The 20615-nt window shown below is 33.8% G+C and overlaps 3 protein-coding genes across 3 annotated transcripts in view; 1 reads left to right on the top strand and 2 right to left on the bottom strand.

Annotated features, from left to right (window-relative positions):
- Window positions 1-11224, top strand: part of LOC100165630 (palmitoleoyl-protein carboxylesterase NOTUM) — a 33411-nt gene extending 22187 nt beyond the window's left edge. The window contains exons 2-12 of the mRNA XM_001952622.5: window positions 2533-2634; window positions 2733-2833; window positions 3947-3999; window positions 4121-4216; window positions 4295-4355; window positions 4793-4957; window positions 5701-5981; window positions 6994-7129; window positions 7655-8004; window positions 8362-8487; window positions 9860-11224. Coding sequence (XP_001952657.2) covers window positions 2533-2634; window positions 2733-2833; window positions 3947-3999; window positions 4121-4216; window positions 4295-4355; window positions 4793-4957; window positions 5701-5981; window positions 6994-7129; window positions 7655-8004; window positions 8362-8487; window positions 9860-10005 — 1617 coding nt within the window. The 3' untranslated portion in view covers window positions 10006-11224. The remainder of the gene's footprint in view (window positions 1-2532; window positions 2635-2732; window positions 2834-3946; window positions 4000-4120; window positions 4217-4294; window positions 4356-4792; window positions 4958-5700; window positions 5982-6993; window positions 7130-7654; window positions 8005-8361; window positions 8488-9859) is intronic.
- A 163-nt stretch (window positions 11225-11387) lies between these two features.
- On the bottom strand, window positions 11388-13995 carry B9d1 (B9 protein domain 1). The gene is made up of 5 exons (NM_001204939.1): window positions 13683-13995; window positions 13480-13591; window positions 12932-13040; window positions 12262-12380; window positions 11388-12113 (listed from the first exon to the last, which is right to left on the bottom strand). The coding sequence occupies exons 1-5, from the start codon at window positions 13821-13823 to the stop codon at window positions 12016-12018; spliced, it is 579 nt and encodes a 192-aa protein (NP_001191868.1). The 5' UTR covers window positions 13824-13995; the 3' UTR covers window positions 11388-12015.
- Window positions 13996-14737: 742 nt separating this feature from the next.
- On the bottom strand, window positions 14738-19816 carry LOC100574914 (cyclin-K). The gene is made up of 7 exons (XM_003244241.4): window positions 19420-19816; window positions 17967-18098; window positions 17788-17893; window positions 17653-17710; window positions 17200-17372; window positions 16339-16494; window positions 14738-16228 (listed from the first exon to the last, which is right to left on the bottom strand). Exons 1-7 carry the CDS (start codon window positions 19636-19638, stop codon window positions 15276-15278), a joined length of 1797 nt encoding a protein of 598 aa, XP_003244289.2. The 5' UTR covers window positions 19639-19816; the 3' UTR covers window positions 14738-15275.
- Window positions 19817-20615: the final 799 nt, after the last annotated feature.

Raw genomic sequence — 20615 nt, 5'->3', positions numbered from 1 at the left:
ATGATCACCGACAGAGATTTATTCGGTGACATTGCGCGCGCGTTTATTATATTATTATGTTGTGCGAGCAGGTTTTTCACTCGTATATCGCCGCCGCCGCCGCCACTGCCGCCGGCGGACAAATTACGCGCGTGCAATCGCGCGACCGTCGGTAACGGGAAACGAGGACGACAAATTCCAAAGCGGACGGGGGGGTGGGGGGGGGGTGGGGAGAGAAAAAGAAACACGAAATTCGTTTGCCGCAAAACAAGACGAGTGCTGCATGTGCGCACGCGCGAGCAGTTTTTGTTATTGCATATTGAATTGGAATAACGCTCGCAATGCGGAGTTGTATATACTCGCGTGTACCTACGAAAACAATTTGCACTCCCTTCCTCCCCCCACCCTTGTAGCCGTTTCTAGGGGATGCTCTGGAGCGACCGGTATCTAAGGACGTATAGTCAAACCGATCGATTTACAAATGCCGTTATCATGCTGACAAAACGTTTTATGCTCCCGGGATCGATGAATCTATAGGTAGGTACTGAAGGTATTTCGTCGAAATCGATATTAAATCAATTAGGTACTGTTTGTTATAATTTCGCGACTCTCACGACTTCCCCGTCCCCCGAACTTACCATTATTTTTGCCGTCAAGATCGATCATAGTACGTATAAATATATTATACTAATTGTGGCGGCCTATATACCTTGTGACTGATATAAACTCGAATTCGGAATTGCAAGGGTGAAGGCCGCCTATATACGTCCGAAGGTTAGTTAGTAGTTACTTGATTGATATAAAACGTACGATTTACAACGCGTAGTTGTTTACAAAGTTCATGAACGTGTTTAAAATTCTTACCGGTATAATATTATTACCGGTACCTACTATTTTACTTTTATTGCAATCAACTCGGACGTTATTATTTGACAATAACACATACGTAGAAGCTCGTTCGACAACTTACATATTATTATTATGATAATTACTATTTACCAAACCGGCGTGCGATCGGAATCCGGAGCAACGAAGTAGAGAACGCGCCGAGTTCAAAAGCCCCACTTCGCGCCCTTATTCCGATCCTCTCGGGATCCACGTGTCATGGCTAGTGATCCGTTTCGGGACATTCACACATCGCGCCTGCATATACAGCCATATAAATTATGACAATATCGCGCGGCATGTTCGAGAGCCACTGGGGCGCCACTGCAAAGAATCGTGTCGCGCGCGCGCGTACATAAATCGCAGTACATGCAGAACCCGCGTCGAGAACAAGCGCGCGCGCTGCGACGAAGATTCGTTTAGGAGTGTAATTAACGGCGGCGGCGCGTCACGGACCCGCGGAGGTCGCGGCGTTTTTCTCTGATGTCTTGCCGCCCGCGCGGGGTCACGCCGCCACGACAACACAACAATATGTACATAATAATAATATTATTATACTCACGCCGTCGCTGCCGACACCGCAAACGCATTCGTGTAATATAGCACGCGCGTACGACACGATAATAATATTGTAATAAATCACATTTTAAGTAGGATTTATCGTGCGTAATACTTGTTGCAATGCGTGCCAGCCGCGGAGGATTGTTGAAAAAAATTCCCGTCTCGTGGGTATACGATATTCCGGATTTACGTTCTTATTTATACCGACCTGCCAGATTTGTTCAACCGCGAATCCCTATATTGCCCGCCTAAGTATAATAATAATAATATTATATTATTCGTTTCGTTCGCGATTCAGCTGCAGCAGCAGGTATAGACTAAAATACCCCGAATACGAACGGCCCAGTGAGCTGATCGGGTATATGTAACCTAACCGCGCGGCAATGGTTCGTCCGCAGTATACCGCGACTGGACGGCACGCCGCGCTGCGCGTATACCGCGGTGGTGGTATTCGTGTCGTATGACCGGCGCCTGCCGCGCAATGACCGCGGTACAATGGTAAATACGCGCAGCATCGCGAAAAGAAAGACAAAAAATAAATCGAATTTTTCCGATACACTCGACCGTTCCGTTTGTGTCCGTTGGCTGTTTTTTTTCACATATATATAGAGGTACCCATATTCTTTGCATTCCGCACGAATCGTTTACCCCTCTGGTCGTCGTCGTCGTTGCGCGCACATGCTGCAGCAGCAGTGTCGTGTCGGTGTACACGACAAAACCGCTCGTCGTCGTCGTCGTCGACGGTCGGGTATGAAAAAAAAATAATTTACGATAAACAAATCACGCGAACACGTAGGTATTATACCGCACACTACAACACCGTTGATCGTCTTGTAGATATTTGTATAATATATTAATTTATATATTATATACGTAGGTTATCTATAATATAATATATTGTAAGATAGGTACCTACCTACTAAACCGTTTGTTACGGTTTTCATCTAACCCGGGAGACGAATACTACATACATTAATCATGATATCTTTTTACGTTTTGTCGGTAAATCACGCCGTCTCTCATTGAAGTAGAATCTTTGCCATCCTGTGCGGGATTATCGTAATTATTATTCGTTTTTAACGTTTTATACGTGTTTTTTGTTTTCAGATATTACTCTTTTTGTCAGGAGTTTTCCTAACCTGTGAACCGACCGGCGCCCAAAATGACTTGTCGTTGACGTACCGAGTGTCCGCCGAGCGAATTGTACAGGTACGAATTTCTGAGCCAAAGCTGTATATTATCATCATAGAATCGACATGTAATTAATGCGACTTTTCGTCTTACCGATGTGTGTCTTATGCATATAGGACACCAGTAATTATGTGGAAACTCGGAGTGCAGAACAAAAGTATTTGATAAAATACATGCTATCGCCAGACGTGACATGCAACGACGGATCTCCGGCAGGGTAAATATACTAAGACGCATTCTATATAGGTGTTATAATGATAATAACAGGCTTAATAATAGTAATATAATATAATGTGTAATACATTTAATACATACGTAATTATTTTACAACTGTTATTGGTATAGGTAAGGGCAATAACTAATAATTTGTCAATAATTATGGTCAATTTCTAATTAGGGCCCCGAAGTGTTGATACTATTTGCATATTTGTATTTAATGATCCAAAAACATCTACATATATACAATGAATATTTCTGTAATTTGACTAGGTATTCAAGATCTTAACATTGAATATAAGTAGGTTTTTATACCTATTATCATTGATAAGTTGAATATTTTGATACAAATATGAAATAATAAAATATTTTAATCGTAATTATATTCATTATTGCGTATAATAAAAATATATGGGCTATTATTAATTTGTATTTAATTATTATCATGGTAGGTAAATAATATGAAATAAGGTTGACTTACAGTTTAACCTTAACAATAATATAGATTGAGGCTTAGATGTCAGGCTTTTCTACAAATCACAAATAAGGAATAATCAGTCTACAGGTTGTCAGGTTAGGTAATTTTGATTCGTTTATTACTATCACCCTGTGCTTGAGTGTTGCCTTTTTTTTATATCAAATTATTAGACTCAAATTAATATTGAAGTGTATATTTTTTAAGTAAAATATTAATAAATAATTATCATAAATCCTTTATTCTACATTTCAATTCACTATTTTATACATAATATTGTACATGCATGCACTATAATTGTATACATATTGCATACATAATAATATTATATACCTATTTATAAATCAATATAATATATTATTTTTTTGTATGATCCATAACAACTTCATTACCTATTATAAATAGCAACTTTATAATACGCTTAATTTGTATGCTTAAATTTCAGTAAATAATATTATAGGTATTTTAAGTTTTAATGAATTTGCTGGTATTAAGGATTAGTTTTTACGTCACTACCTATAGTAATAAACTCTGTATTTCAAACGACGTTTTGAAAGTTGCTTACTCGTACGAATAGGCCAGCACATAAATAAATATCTATATATAGAATTACAAGTTAATAATTTTGTGTCTCCATAGGTTTTACGTGCGTCATTCAAACTCTAGTAAGACATGGATAGTGTTTCTCGAAGGTAATAAGCATATAATATTAAATGATTAATAAAACAGTTAAAATGCATTCAAATCAAAATAATCTTAGTAATCGCGTTGTATTGTACCTATATGTATATGAATATTTTTCCTTTGTTTCAGAGGGTTGGTGTTGTTACGACAAAGCAAGTTGTGACGAACGTTGGTCGCGAGCCGAATACCTCATGTCATCAAAAGAATGGCCCGAAACTCGAACAGGTAATATTATATCCACGCGATTACAAAGAATTTCATTGAAACTTTACTACAAAAGAAAATTATTTAATTGCTTTCCAGGCGGAGGAATATTGTCCAATAATGCGGCTGAAAATCCTTACTGGTGGCAGGCTAATCACGTGTGAGTACTTACTTTGGCTGGTCATGATAGTCATTATATAATATTTATGTGTCTGTGTAGAAAAACCTATTTAATAAACAATATAAAAATATTAATAAAATATATGGTTGACTGACTAAATGCACACGGACATCAATCATCTATTTATTTGACTACAATTTTTGTTTATAAACTTTAAATAATTTAAAAATCTATAGGATGATTTAAGGGAGGAAAAATGGAGATAATACAATTGGTCCATACTTGAAAGTTTCAGCTGCACGCCTGCACACAATATATAACATATTTTACCAAGGGGGGGAGGGGTATTGGAAAGTGATCTTATATTATATAACATGACAAATTGTTTAGTCATTTTCCATATTCATACGAAAGTAATTTGTAATATATTTCAATAGTAAACTAATTTCGCTATGTAATTTATTTTTATATTTCAGTTTCGTACCGTATTGTACTAGTGATATATGGACGGGTCGGAGAGCAGAACCACAACACGGGTCTAAATTCACTTTTATGGGCTCCATAGTGATTAAGCAAGTCATCAGAGAGCTATTAACTATAGGTTTGGCCAATGCCAACGCTCTCATACTCTCTGGAAGCAGGTATTATATTATTATATTATATTATAATTTATTTTATATTATCTATAAATTGTCTATAAATCAGCACAACTTTAACAACACGTTATTTTAAAGTTGTATTTCACAAGGAAAACATATAATTTTAACTATTTTATTTGTAAATTATTTTCTAATAACAATTTTTTATTATACCCACATTTATATAAGTATGTTTTTATACCATTATAATTACTATGAATAATATTGCCGTAACTATAGAGGTACTATAATATATAAACATGACAGAATGTTATGATTTCGAGATTACATAAAATTCGTTTGGACTCGAAAAAACATTATAATATAGGTAGTAACATAAGTAGTTAAGTATGGTAATTGATCTACCCCCCCCCCCCTCAAGTGTAATTTATTATATGCATTTCAATAATTGTAGGTATAAAATAAAATAATATTTTTATTTTTATTACTATTATAGTTAATATTCTGTCCCCTCCCTATTAAAACATCTTAAATATGCTACGGACTTAGCGTACCTACCTATATCTCATATATATATAATATAAGGTACAATATTAAGTGTTGTTCATTAAAACTGCGATGGTCAGTGGTCACTATACTAAGTATGGTGAAACTACCTATATACCTAGTATGATTACATAGTAGATAATAGAAATTACTTATCAATATATTTTATCAACAAAAAAAAAACACAGATACTCTTGTCCGCAATGTATAAATAACAAATTATATTGTTTTTGTTTTAGTGCTGGGGGTGTTGGAGTCATGTTGAATCTGGATCCCATTCAAAAGATGTTGAGACAGTACAGCGGTATGTCGGTCCACGGTATCACGGACTCCGGTTGGTTCGTGGACCAACAGCCGTACGATATCGAGGACGAAGGGGGTTCGTCGGCGTCGCCGGTCGAAGCCGTGAAAAAGGGCATCCCTTATTGGCACAGTCAGATACCATCCAGGTGTCGGAACCTCTACATCAACGAGCCTTCCAAGTGTTTTATCGGTTACAAGATTTATCCTACATTGTCAGGTACCTACTTTATAATTATAAATTTTATAATACATAATAATATTACAACATAAACTGCAAGATAGGTACAGCCATAATATACTGCAGGTCTCGTCTGATACGCTGTATCTTGCATTCTCGCTGTGCAGAGATTTCAACGCTAAGTAATATACACTTATGTGTAGCTACCTATTGTGTGCAGATCCCATTACCTAACTAATAAACCGTTGTGGCCTGCGGGATACCAACTTTTTTATAAAACTATTTCTACGAATCTTTAATAAAACTAAAATTGGTCCAACAGTTAGGTACATATTATATGGATCATACTTGCGCCTTTTGTACTTCAGTTCAACATTTTAGTACTTACGTATTTTGCGTCACTTTACCATTTTTTTCTTTCAATCCGAGCATTTGATCAGATCGAAGGTGCCTTGACGCCATATACGCAGTACGCTCATCATTGATGATTGAAAATCACAATAAATTAATTAAGAGTAACTATGGCAAATAAACTTGGGCGTTTAGATGCCTCCTTGGCTCATTGGCTCATTGCATATGGATTCAGCACCTTGTCTTGCACCTTTGGCTTCCTGGCCGTTATCAATGACGTGGCTTTCGTGCAAAAAATAATCAATAACGGTACTAGCCTTTACCTCAAGAAATCTTGGTACCTTTTTAGTTAGAAACTGCTCTATTAATATTGTCAAGTTCAGTCCGGAGTACCGCCTTTTAAATGAATATGTCACACTGTACCAAATTTTGATTTTTATTTCTTCAATTCATGAAATAAATTTAAAAAAAATTGTATATTGAATAACCAAACTTAAATTAGCTATTTACTATGTAGGTATAACGAACAATATTGCATTATGTGAGTTTATTGTGGAAAAGCTTTAAACTATTTTATACTATACAAATATATATTTTTGTATTTGTCACTGTTCTTTTTCCCCTTTGGTATTTTAAAACAATAAATAAATAAATTATGAATAATAATTGACGAAAAAAATCATTTGGTTTATTTTTGCAGTCCCGTTGTTCGTGTTTCAATGGTTGTACGACGAGTTCCAGCTGAAAAATGACGTCGGCACGCCGGTGACCAAACAGCAATGGGACTACATACACAAGATGGGCGAAAGGCTGCGAAAATCATTACTAAATGTCACGTAAGTGTCCTCTACTTACACATACATATACTTATATCATGGATACATATATATACATATTTAATACCTACAACATAATATACTGTATCAGTGGCGTGACAAAGCGAAATATTTATCGAGTAATTTATTATTTGAACGACCTGCCTGGTAAGGTACCACCCTTTGACTACTTAATATAATACTTATTAAAATTAAATATTATCATCTTCAGATGAAGTTAATCTTGTATTACAATTTCTCACTAAATCCTGTACTCACCCACTCGCCCACCCCTTTAAAACTATCGGGCAACTGCCCTTCAAAATCACTATCAACACGCCACTGTAATGCAGTATATTTAATCTATATGTTCATACCTACTGCCCGTAGCAGCGTATACACGTCGCACAGACGTCGAGGTCGATCCAAAACGAGCCAGACTTCCGGGTGTTGTGGCTTTGACCGCAATTCAAATATACATAATATTATTACGCGTGTTATATATAAGTACGTGTTTACTAATTACTGTTGTGCTCGTGTGCGCAGGTCGGTGTTCGCCCCGTCTTGCGTTTCACATACGGTGCTCACGAAGAAAGACTGGAAGAACATCAAGATCGACTCGGTGTCCCTCCCTACGGCATTGCACTGCTGGCAGACCGAGACGAGATTCGCAAAGATGAACGGCAACGGAAACGGAAACAACAATAATTATAATAACAACAGCAACAAGTCTAGTCAGTCTAGACCTGGCCGGGCGAACGGCAACAGCAACGGCAATCACGGTGCGGGAGGAGGCCATAATAAGAGATTGACGAAAGTCGACAGGCAGACGGTGACCGATAACGCGACCAAGAGGAAACAGAATAAGATGCATCGCAACGATCATCGATCTGGAGGTACATATCATATTTTATTATTATAATATTTAATATATTATTTTATTCCTAATCCTAATTATTATCAGTGACCACGTGAACTTCTGCGAGGCTATTATACCTACTTATACACAATTTCGTTTTTTAAATCGAACGCTACACGCGTGATAAAGTTGTGGGGAAATAAAAAAGTCCGTCAAGCCCCCTCTTTTTTTAGTTTTGTAGGATCGAAGCCCCCCCGCTCATATTGATGTTAATAATGTTAGCCCCCTCCCCCTGAAATTGTAAAGGAATATTTTTTTAACTAATATCTACGCATGTAATGTATCGACGTCGATTATGCCGAAACTAACACTATAATAATATTATGTTATACAGCATTGATTCATAAGAAACGCAGACGCCACCACAAAAATCACGGGAGCTGCAGACACCAGCATATTCAGAGCTGCACTTGGCCGCAGTGCAACAACTCGTGTCCAAAGCTTCAAAATCCAGCAACTGGTAAGACCGTTAAATTAATCTGACGTAAAATAAAATAAATATAAGTTGTAACTATATTAGGCACTACGATTTAACCTAACCAGGTGGGTTAACTTTTATAAGGCGTCAAGTATAGAAAACTAAAAACCAAAACTTAAGGGACCTGCTCGTGGGGCAATATTTAGGCAATGTGCAATTTCGTTTCCGCCGCTCGTGGCATTTGGTTCGTCATCAATGACTGCTATCACGCACGCGATCCAAGTTAACAGCACTGCCAACCAAAAATAAAAAGAGTGATTTTTTGCTCAAAACACGCTTTACTGGAAAAACTCTCACGCATCGTAGGCTGGTCTGATTTTATTCAGTTTTTTTTTCGTTAGAAAAAGGATGATTTTCAACAGGGCGATATTGGACAATTTGGACTTTGATTTTGGATTATGAGCAGATAAGCAGAGCGATTAATGTATTGGTTTTACAATAATGTGCCTGTCATCACTCGTCCGCTCATAATCGTTTTTTATCGAATGCAATCATTGCATTCAAATCGAATATAGTAAAATTACACTATCCTGTCCGAGGCCCGAAGGGACGATGGACAAACATCGACCACCGAAATGCGCTGACCTACTTTTTAAATATAATCATCTAGATGAGATAATAGATTAATTCAAATAAAATTATCTAGATTATAGATAATTTCAAGAAAAAATTATATAGATAATACTTAGATAATTTATAGAAAAAAAAACTTTAGCTAATAGCTGATTATAAAAAAAAAATATAATAAATTTACATTGATATTTCATTTATTTTATGTTACAATCAACAGATTGATACATTTGGTTACATAAAAAAAAATTGTTTAACCCTTTCAAGCCCACATTACGATTGAATAGAGATATAGTATTTTAGTAAAAAACTTTTTTCTTTAGAATTTTGTCATCAGTAATTGTATGCCATAATAATAGTTTTTGGTTTCTAATTTTTATCGGAAAGAATATTGTTGATAAGAAATATTTTTTTCTCTATATTGTGTTATATTTTCTCAATATTAACTTTTTGTAGATCTACGGATCATATTATTACAATGCAGTGAAATTGTGTGAATTAATATTGTATAAAAAAAAAATAAACTATAGAGTACCTAAATAATTATCTAGATAAATTAAGACCTAAAAAAAAGACCGTTTATATAATCTAGAAAAGATTTAATAGATAAATCATTTAAAAGTTATCTAGATGAGATAAAATATATGAAAAATGTATCTAGATAATTTTATCTATATAGATAATGCCTAACACTGGACATAAGCTAACGAACGTCTTCCATCTTAGCGTTCGTTCGACATTTAATCAATCTAATCAAACTGTTGCAATTGTGTTTTGTGTGCAGGCGAAGAGGTGGACTTCATCGAGCTGCTGCAGTCGTTTGGTGTGAATATACCGAGCCTGTCGACCGAGCTGGGAATTGACATGGAATCGCTGATACACATGGACCAGGAAGAGCTGCTAAACCTGCTCACCCAACAGTCCAATTAAACCAGTACTGATACGATTATCATCATAGTTTGAGGGGGGGTCGGTAGTAGGTCTAGGGATGGGGTGTGCATTATGATGTGGGATAAGGGATGGGTCGACGCGGAATTTCAAAATATAGTAATATTTATTGGGGTGTTTTGTGTCTGGGCTTTACTTGAACGAGTCAGTTTACCAAAAAAAAAAAAAAAAACAAAATATTAACATTATCAATACCGTTTGTACATATTTTTTTTTTTCATTTTTAATGTAGGCTACGAAAAACAGTCAATTTGTCTCCCTTTTTTTTTTATGTAAATAAGTTATTTGTACATTTTGTTAAAGGAAACCAAGCTCTTAACTAAAACATCGAAACAGTAATTACCTACTGCTTTGATAGTATATGTGTACTTGAACTTGGTTACATGTAAGTACAATATTATTATTCCTTTTAGGGACCAATATATTTTTTTTTCAAATACACAAGTACACAACTGTATACCAAACTACCTGTTCCTTAATATTTTAAACTAGTTTAACACCTAATGTTTTAATTATTATATATACTTAATAGTAAGTCGATATGGTAACGTAATTGTAAATTTTGTAGATGCGGTTTTTAAATTTTAAATAACAATATTATAAACAAACCATTACATTAGATACATATGTACCTGTCAACTGCAGGGTCGAGTCATATGAACCGCATTTATGAAACACCAGACATTAAACAGTTTAGTAATAAGGAATACTACTATTTTAGATTGTTAAGGAATTATATTCCTGAATTTCCGACTTTAAATAAGTCATACAAATGAATTGGAAAAAAGTAATTTTTGTCGACATTTATTTATTCTTTTTATATACAGCAATTTTTAATTATTATTATTATTATTATTATTATGATTATTATTAAGATAAATTATTGATTCATTTTTATAACTTATGAAATAACTATTACCTACCGATAATGAAATCATTACTTTTGTACTTATAACAATGTGTGAACAATTTTTTATTATAAACTATGAAAAAAAATTAATTAATGTAATCACTGAAAAAAAAATCACTATTTAATACATTATTAATCTCCAATATTTATGAGCGTATTGTATTGTACGTACAAATATAAATGATAAGTGTGTGTGTGTGATGACATAATATGGCATAAAATAAAATAATTTCAATACAAATTGTTTGATATAATATAAAAATACAATACAAAATAAAATAATTTCTAAAGTTTTGGCAGTGTTTTTATAATTTTTCCTACTGACATTATTCAATAAATATAGGAAAAAAGTCCCAGAATAAGAAAAAAGTATTTTTATTTTGTTGTTCAATATAGCAGTTCTAAAAAACTGATTTTGTCTGTTGGTATTTTTGTCTATGAATTTTTTTGGCATTTTTTTTTTTTTTTTTATAGTACAGTGGTTCTTAACCTTTTTTAGTTCAGTGCCCCCTTTATCGTAATAACTAATTGATAACGCCCCCTTCATGCAAAATCAAATTTTCTTCTTATAAATATATATATATAATATATAAACATACCTATATATTTATTTATTCATCAGTATATTATAAAATTATTAATTAAAGTGAAAACTAGTTAAAATTAAATCTGTTAATTTTGTCAGAAAAACACACTCACCGCCCCCTCAACGCCCCTTTCAAAACTATCACCCCCCGGAGAGACTGAAATGCCCCCAAGGGGGCGGTACCGCCCCCGTTAAGAACCACTGTTATAGTATAAGTTTGTCTAAGATTCTTTAGTTACTTGAATTTCTTACATCATCTAAAAACAATTTTGCCTTTTCCACATAAGTGTCCATTTATATTTTCTATCTAAGTTTCAATAAATGATTATTTTAACAGCTTTTCTAACTGATTTTTCCACCATTCAGTCACATTGTTTATACCGTGAGCAAGTTGAAAATATATGTAACACTTTTTTCCTATGACTGGGACTTTTTTTTTACTAAATATTGTTTTAAGGACTTTATTTCACAGACCATCATCGATAGAAACTGATATTTAACTGTTATTATCGTTTTCAAAGCCATACTGATGAAAGTCTTTGAACACAACATTAAATTTTATCCAAACACATCCTTGACTTCTGACTCTCGTCACTAAAAATAAATATTAACAAGTTCAAAATTGTTTCAGTAAGCGGTAAGTTATAGCAAGTTACTAAGAAAGAAAAAATTGATATTTATGAAAGAAACGGATTGGTGAAAACTCCAGTGATAATTTTAAAATTCAATATATATTTTATACCTTCTCTGCCATCGCCTCTGGCTAATAACCGTGCGTCTACGTATTCTGGTCTTTTACCAGTCAACCATGATGTCAGCTTTTGTAATGTCGAACTTGATTCTGGTACAAACATAATCATCCTATAAATTAAAATTATTCTTTCAATTAAAAATGTTTGAATAATACAATGCTGACATCTACTAGTATAATTAAGAGGACGCCACACCCGCACATGTTGTCTCCGTCTTACAAACGCGTAACATACCAAATTTACGATCAGAAATTCATGTTTTATTCCGTTACCTTATGAATTAGAGCAAATTGACCTTTTATGAAACTGGATAGTAAAAATATTATCTGTGTTTTGTTGGAAGTTTTTTACGATAATTCAATTTTCAAGTGACTTATGAGCATTTTAAATTTACATTTATTATACACGCATAACTCACTTAAAAACTGAATTACCATAAAAAACTTCCAACAAAACACAGATAATGTTCTTACCATCAAGTTTCATATATTCACTCTAATTTATAAGCTACGGCATAAAACTTGAATTTCTGAGCGTAAATTGGGTATTTTACTCATTTTTAAGACGGAGACAACACATATGGTTGTTGCGTCCTCTTAATATAGTATACTATTAGGCAATCAATTCTACTTGTAACAAACTAACAAATCAAATACTTACTCTTCAGAAGATTGTCCATTAACCACTGGGAGGTGACATACTCCATAGCCTCTTACAACATCGTTCCCAAAAGTGTCCAATCCATAAACACTAATGATTAGTTGTGGCCCTAAAAATGTGAAAAATGTGGAAATTAAGTCATTATTTAAATCAAATAAAAATAGTTAAATCATAATTTTGATGAATCCAAAAAAGTAAAATACATTTAAGTAAATGTGTTGTGTATTTTGCTCATAACTGATCCTAAAGCATATACTCAAATCAATTGTTTTAACATACATTATCATTTTGAGTAAATGCTATAAATAAACTATTTCAATATACTACACAGAAAATAAAAGTTCATACTAGGTTATATGTGCCAAGTGATGGTAACGATGGTGTTTGCATATATGACTTCAGAGTTAAATTCTAAATAATCGGATTTGAATCCAGTGCAGTTTGCAAGGTGCTGTTGTAAATCACATTGAAACGTTTAGTGGTTAACGGTGCCCGCAAAGGGGTAAGAAAGAGAATAATTTTGGAGCCACTATGTTCAAAACACGTACACCCGTGAGGATTGGTACTCTTGAAAGAAATGTCTAACGGGAAATTCCATACAACCTGTTGCCTTTCGTCTTGGCTCTTTTGAGCGATTTGCGATATGCCTTCTTCGATGCCCTATTTTATGGCAAAACACACAGGTAAGACACAAAATACAATTGGGGCGAAAAATTCCGCCTCCGAAATGGTAAGTATGAGAGACACTTACGGTGACGATTTCCCAATCGGGTCCATAGACGAAAGTGTACTTGCAATACATGTTGTCATAGCTCGGAAAGTGAGCTTTCTCGATCTGACCGACGACTGAGACCAGAAACACACCACCGGTCGTACTCTCGCTAGCCGACATTTTCAAGTCTTCCTTTGATTCGCTGAGCGACTTTTTATCGACAAAATGAGACGAGAAAATCAGATAAAACTTCAAACAAATGTATAAACCTACGAAATCAGGGGACAGGATTTGAGTAATATTGGAAATTAGAAATATAATACAATATTGAATAATGAATATTTCATTACATATTTGATATTTCACTGATCAGATAACGATTAATGGAAGCCGCGGGCGCCGGGCGATATTATCGCCATTATCAGTAGTCAAGTTTAAGAGGTGTGACCAACTGAACGGCAAAATCTTCGATGACATCCGTGGGTCCCTTTCCCGCGGCAGCGGCGTTCAAACGCGCTAGATGCATTCAAATCGACAATTATCGTGTGCCTATGTGTCCCGCCGATGCGCAGAACAGTAAAACACAAATACTGTTCATTAATCGTTTCATATTTTCTTCGATCAATCACTTCGTATACCGTACACGTAATTGACGAGAGGAAGTCGCGCGAAGAAACATCATACCGTTTAATAAAATCAAATAGAAAGAATACCGTATCGATAATATATCAGCCACAACGGTAGTCGTGGTAAGTGCAACACTAGACTGTCCCTATATAGTTGTAATTCGGTCAGCGCGTCTGAAGTCTGAACACAGACGACCAGTACGTACTATGGCCACAGATATAAAATCGTTATTTGAGTTTTATATCTGTGACTACAGCACTTTGATTGGCACATGACGCGAAAATGTATGCCTACTAAAAATTAACGGCCACGATTTAAATTTTGATTGGTAAAATAAAATTTTTTTTTTTTAAATAAAATAGATTATCCCGTTAATCGTCTAACAAGGAATCCTAAAAAAGTTCGGTCCGTCACAATTGTACCCAGTAGATTAATTCTCTAAACACAACGCAATGTACCAAACAATATTAATACAATATATTTTCAATATGATTTATTACAGCACACATTCATACTCTGCCACCATCAACACAGTTATTACTTATGTAAAACAATTTACATCATTGGTCAATAAACGCAAGTATCTAACTTTCAGACTAGTGATTACATCAATACAGATAAATCTCACCCATAAGCACGATTAAAAAATTTCATTAATTGTGCCCGTAAGTAACCATTTGACACTTGTATATAAAAATTATATAAGAATATAAACAATTTAAAAACACCAGTTATAACTGTATTAAAAATGAATGTAAATTTAACCTATTTACATATTTCATAATTGTAGAATTAAGTCGCTTACATTTCAGTCATTAACTAAAACAGAAGTATCCTATAATAGTGGGAGAAAAGTTGACGGAGTATATTATTAGGTATAATATACCTAAGTTCTAATAATCAGAGCACATGCATACAGAATACATCTGAAATCTTAAAAATATTTGTCTATGATAAGTGCTAAATTACCTTTAACTGTACATATACATATATAAAAGAGCAACACTATCGTCTTTGATATGGATGATGCCGAACTTGTCTGTTTTGGTATTGTGGTGGTGGAGGTGGAGGTCGATTAGTTCTGGTATTAAAACCACGTTTATTTGGCGGATTTCCTCTAAACTGTAGATAAGCAGGGTCTGAATGGAAGAGTTGACTTCCACTATCGACATAATGCTGACCACTTTCACTGCTAAAATGTGGACCACCACCATCTACGAAATGTTGAGATCCATTTCCATAGCTTCCACCAGGAAAAGCACTATCTCGACTAAACGCACGACTCTCAATGTATTTTAGTCTGCTTTCTTCATATGTATCTTGAGTTTCAAAATCACTGAATGGCTGCGTTGATTGCTGAGTCATGTTTTCTCTTTGATTGTAATTTTCACTATAAGACTGTCTCGGAGGAGGAACAGATTCGCCCATGAACTGAATTGAAGCCATCGTTTCATGTGAGCGATATTGCCCAGGCACTGAAGATATCAGATTCGGAGGCTGAGAATATATAGAGTTCGGAAACGATTGACCTGTATTTTGAAGTGGAGGATAAGGGTACATAGGAAAGCCCGCTGGAGGTATTGGTGGTGGTGGTTGCATGGGTGGTGGTGGCAATTGTGTAACACCTGGAGGGATCAACATTTGATTTTGTGTTGGTGGAGGGGGTGGAAGTGTTGGAGGAGGTGGCGGTGGTGGCATTGTAGGCAGTGGCGGTCTTGTTGATGGAAGTGGGGGTGGTCGTTTTAAGGGTGACTGTGAGAATAATAATTTAGGTGGTGTGGGAGGTGGCGGTAAAAATGGTTTTTGAACATTTTGTGGTTTTGGTGGAACATTAGAAATTGATTGTTTAATTCCTGGTGGCATGGGTAATAATTGCTTGACTGGCAAGGTATTTGGCGTTGTAATCAATTTAACATTTTTCGTTATAGCTGCTTGCATCGCTTGTTCAGGTGTAAGCACTACAATAAAAACAATGATACAAATAACACTTAAAAACTATAGCTCTAAAATATGCCATTAAAAGCTTCTTTAGTCACAAAACAATAAGAGCACATGAACAAAAACTCACTGTATTTAGCAGCCATTTTTTGCAACAATAATTTCTGATAAATGGACTGTGGGGGTATAACTTTTTTGGGTACTATAAATTTTTCTTGGCATGGAGGTGATGGTGGTGCATTTTTGTCTGGAGTTGAATAAAGATCCAGAACTTGATGACAAATATCTAAAAAAAAAAATTATAAATTGTATACAACATTTTTCTCATTACCAACTGATAATTTTTCGGTCCCCATAGTAATGATTTTTTAAAAATGCCACCCCTTTAATACGCGCAATTTTCAGTTTTTTTCATTGTAATTCTGAAAATAATTTTTCTAACATTTTTTAGGATTATTCATAGTTCACAAATTAAAGTGAAAATTATAATACCAAACGTTTAAATATCGTCTAAATTAATAGTTATGAAAATGTTAATCCTAAAAAATTTTAGAACAATTATTTTCAGAATTACAATGAAAAAACTGAAAATTGCGTGTATTTTGATTGGCTGTAACTTGGTCAATTTTGGACTTAGAAAGTTGGTTCAACTACCAAAATGCATTACAAAAAATAGGCAAAAAAAATTTACTAGTTAAAATAGGTGGTTGTCATTGGAGAAAAAAAAGTTGTATTGCGCATGCGCAAGTCTAATTAAGTTAAAAAAATTCATAGGCTATCAAAAATTTTATTTTTATGTCATAACAACCAAATAGAAAACAGAATTCAAATTGCATTGCCCTACTCAAAGATATTGAGTGTTCTCAATTAGCTGTATACCTATTAAAATCCATTACACTCAATAAATTACAATTTAATTTAAGAAAATCTGATTCAAGTTATGGCAAAACTATGTATATACTTTTATTTTTAGTGATATTATGTAACTAACCTTCAAGCAAATCCATATTCATTCCTTGAACAAACATATCCCACCAACGTAAATGATTTGGCGTACGACCCTGCCAATCGTTGAGTTCAAATTTACTCAGTTTACATGCTAAATATATTAATGAAACTGCAATAATCTCTGGTTCCCACTGAAGACAAAGTGTTGTACATAAGCTGCAATATACAACACTTACTTTAGAAAATATTTTTCATTTTATCTGATGGAGATCAGGGATAGACTGTCATTTTCAATTGTAGTGTTTAGTGGAAATATTGTATTTAGAATTTCCATAGACCTATTAACTAAACTTAACTTTAGTTAATAGGTCTATGAGAATTTCAATTATAAATATCATTAAATTGTTTAGCTATCAAATTAGAATATATTTTTATATTTAAAAATATAGGTATACCATGTCCAGTCCATCCCTAATGTCAAATAGATAGTTTTTACCTATCATTTACAAATGTCCAAGCCATTTGAACCATTTTAGTTAGTTTAGTCTTATCACCTGTTAAATAAAACATCAAAATAATATAAATCCTATAAAACCTATAAATTAAGAAAATAATAATAAATATTACATACCTTTTAAACATTTAGCATACTTTAATAAAAACTGATATGGATGATCAACCTGCAGATCAAATTTAATTGTTTGCAACAATATACGTTCGAGCACCATTACTTCTTCCTAAAATGTTTTAGTATTTTATAGACAACCAATAAATTAGTACAATATTTATTTAAATAAATAACAGACTGACCTTGGGGTCTAATCCAAGGGTTTCGTATTTTTCCTCGGGTAATATTGCTTTAGCCAACTTTATTATGTCTTTACATTTCTTAGGTGTTTCTTCAACTTTACCCGCAAGAAAAAGGCAACAGCATGCTGTGAGCTTCAATAAAAAATGGCACATACTTTAATTTCTTATAATATAATGCCAAACCATGTAAATATTATGCTAGATGACAAGAAATTCAAGTTTTAAATTAGAAAAATCAAAATGTAGGTGCCATAAAGTAATTTATTACAACACACAGCAGTGGCGTCATTTGGGATGGGGGGCAACTGGAGCATTTGCCCCAGTCTAGTATTTACATCAACCTTAAGTCGGCACATTTACCACCCCGCCCACCCCCCCCCCCGCCGTTAACCACTATTGCACTATGCTATGAGAATCTGAGTGAAAACAATTTTGATACGGAAAAGCAATGAAAAGTTGCCCTAGTCTAATAAAAACTGAAATGACGCCACTGACACACGGTAGTGGCTATTTTGCCTTTAAATTAATAATATTATCTCAAGATTTCGTAAATAATTATTAGTACAAATAAAATATGTAGTTTGATCTTATTCATTGACGGTCATAAAATATCATGTTAAGTTAACATTTACGTTGATATTGAAATGCAACAGTGATAACCTAAAAAAATTTATAATATAGGTAATGGGAAAAAATTTAAAAACAAACAAAACAGTTTGGACATCCAGTGGCAACGAAGTCCATCCTCGCCATGGACCTCTTTATTGAAAAATGCGGACGATATGTTATGAGCATGAGTATATTTAAGCTAAGATTATGAATAAATGTATATTAAGGTACCTCTATATTAAATAATTAAGATCTTGAGACCGCAAAGTTTTAAAATTGCCCGATCACATTTAAAATACTTCAGCGTTACTGTGGACGACAATGCAGTACATGCCACATGGGTGTTTCCAAATAATTTAAACAAAACATGAAACACTTATAGGTACTTTAATGTGTTGATTTTTGTATTTTTAATCAATTAATCTGAACATTATACTGTTTACAGATGTATTGTAGCATAATAGTGAAAATAACCACACAATGCTACAGAGGTGGTAAAGTACAGCCGGACACAGTTCACTGTCACCACGGCACAATATGTAGGCCTTAGTACAAGTCTTTTATTTTGCGGACATGAATTGATTAAAATAGAAATATGTATTTCAATATGGTATAATTTTAAATTGTAAATAAATAATCATCAAAGAGGATTGCATTACATTGCATGGATCACCGTGTCTTAACAGATTATATTGTCGAAACAAGTATTATTTACAATCGTCATTCCACAAGCAATAAATGTAATCTAGAATCTTTGTTTGAAAAAAATTGTAATCTATTTCAACAGCTGAAATATCAATAAAATTACAAGGTTGGTAGATTCACTCTAACATTAGGTACTCACATATCTAGGAAACGTTTTGAACGAATGATACATGTAAAAACGATGGAAGTAAACGACACCAGTGGCCATCGTATTGTAGCCCAAGTCCATCTTCGTACCAGCGTCTATGATGAACCTTGCCCCTTCTTGACGGTACCGGGACTCCCTCTCATGTGGTATGCCATCCTGAGCCGAAGCGGTCCGGTGCAGCTCATCCTTGTCGAAATACCAAAAGGCCATTGTCGTAGTATTGAGCGGGTCTGCAGGACATAAATTATCGCGATGTGGTTATTTACACTTCAGAGTTCAGACGTGAAACACTCAAACACTAGAGTAACAGACGTCTAAATGTCTATAGTCAATATAGTCGAGTCGACACTCGACAGTGGAAAACGAAAATAAGTAATAACTAAAGAGCGGTTTATATCTCTACGAAATAAACGTTTTTTTATCAATGTCGTGGAGTAGAAATATCGCTCGTTCCGAAAATGGAATAAACGACACGCGCGTGAGTACTTTATCACGGGCCGCCAAATTTATTTCATTTGAATTGTAATATTTTTGTTTGAACGCGTATTATAAATTTTAGTATATTATTGTGATTCGTGGTAATCGGAATAAAAATCCCAAGACTACAATATTACTCACAACCACAATAAAATGATTGATCAAATTTTGCTAGTGTAATTACCAAAATAATTAATATTTAATAAAAAAAACATATTAAACATTTATACTTATCTTATATCAAAAAAAATTAAAAATCAATCTAAGTTTAAAGTTTAAAATATATATTGAATACAATTTAACTTACTTTTATATTGATATTATAATTTTGAAACATTAACAAATAACAATGGTATTTTGTTTTATATTATGTATAATTTTGTAAAAATGTAATCCCCGAAATAAAATATAACGTTTCTATAATATATAATGTAAATATAATTATTAGGAGGTTTTTTTACAAGATTTTCTTTAAAGATAAAAAATATAAAAGATTATAAAATAAAAAATAAAAATATTTCGAATGATCAATGCATCAAATATTACAAATAATAGTAATAATAAAAATTAAATAATTATCAATCAATAATTATATAATATCATTATATGTCAAATAATACATCAAAGTATATGAGGCTAGAACACAAGGGGTATAAGTGACATTTCTGACAAATCTGAGATAAGTGCACAGCAAAAATACGAATTTTCTG

The sequence above is a fragment of the Acyrthosiphon pisum genome, chromosome A1, assembly GCF_005508785.2.
Source record: "Acyrthosiphon pisum isolate AL4f chromosome A1, pea_aphid_22Mar2018_4r6ur, whole genome shotgun sequence".
NCBI lineage: Eukaryota > Metazoa > Arthropoda > Insecta > Hemiptera > Aphididae > Acyrthosiphon > Acyrthosiphon pisum.
This window is presented reverse-complemented; position numbering and strand designations above follow the sequence as displayed.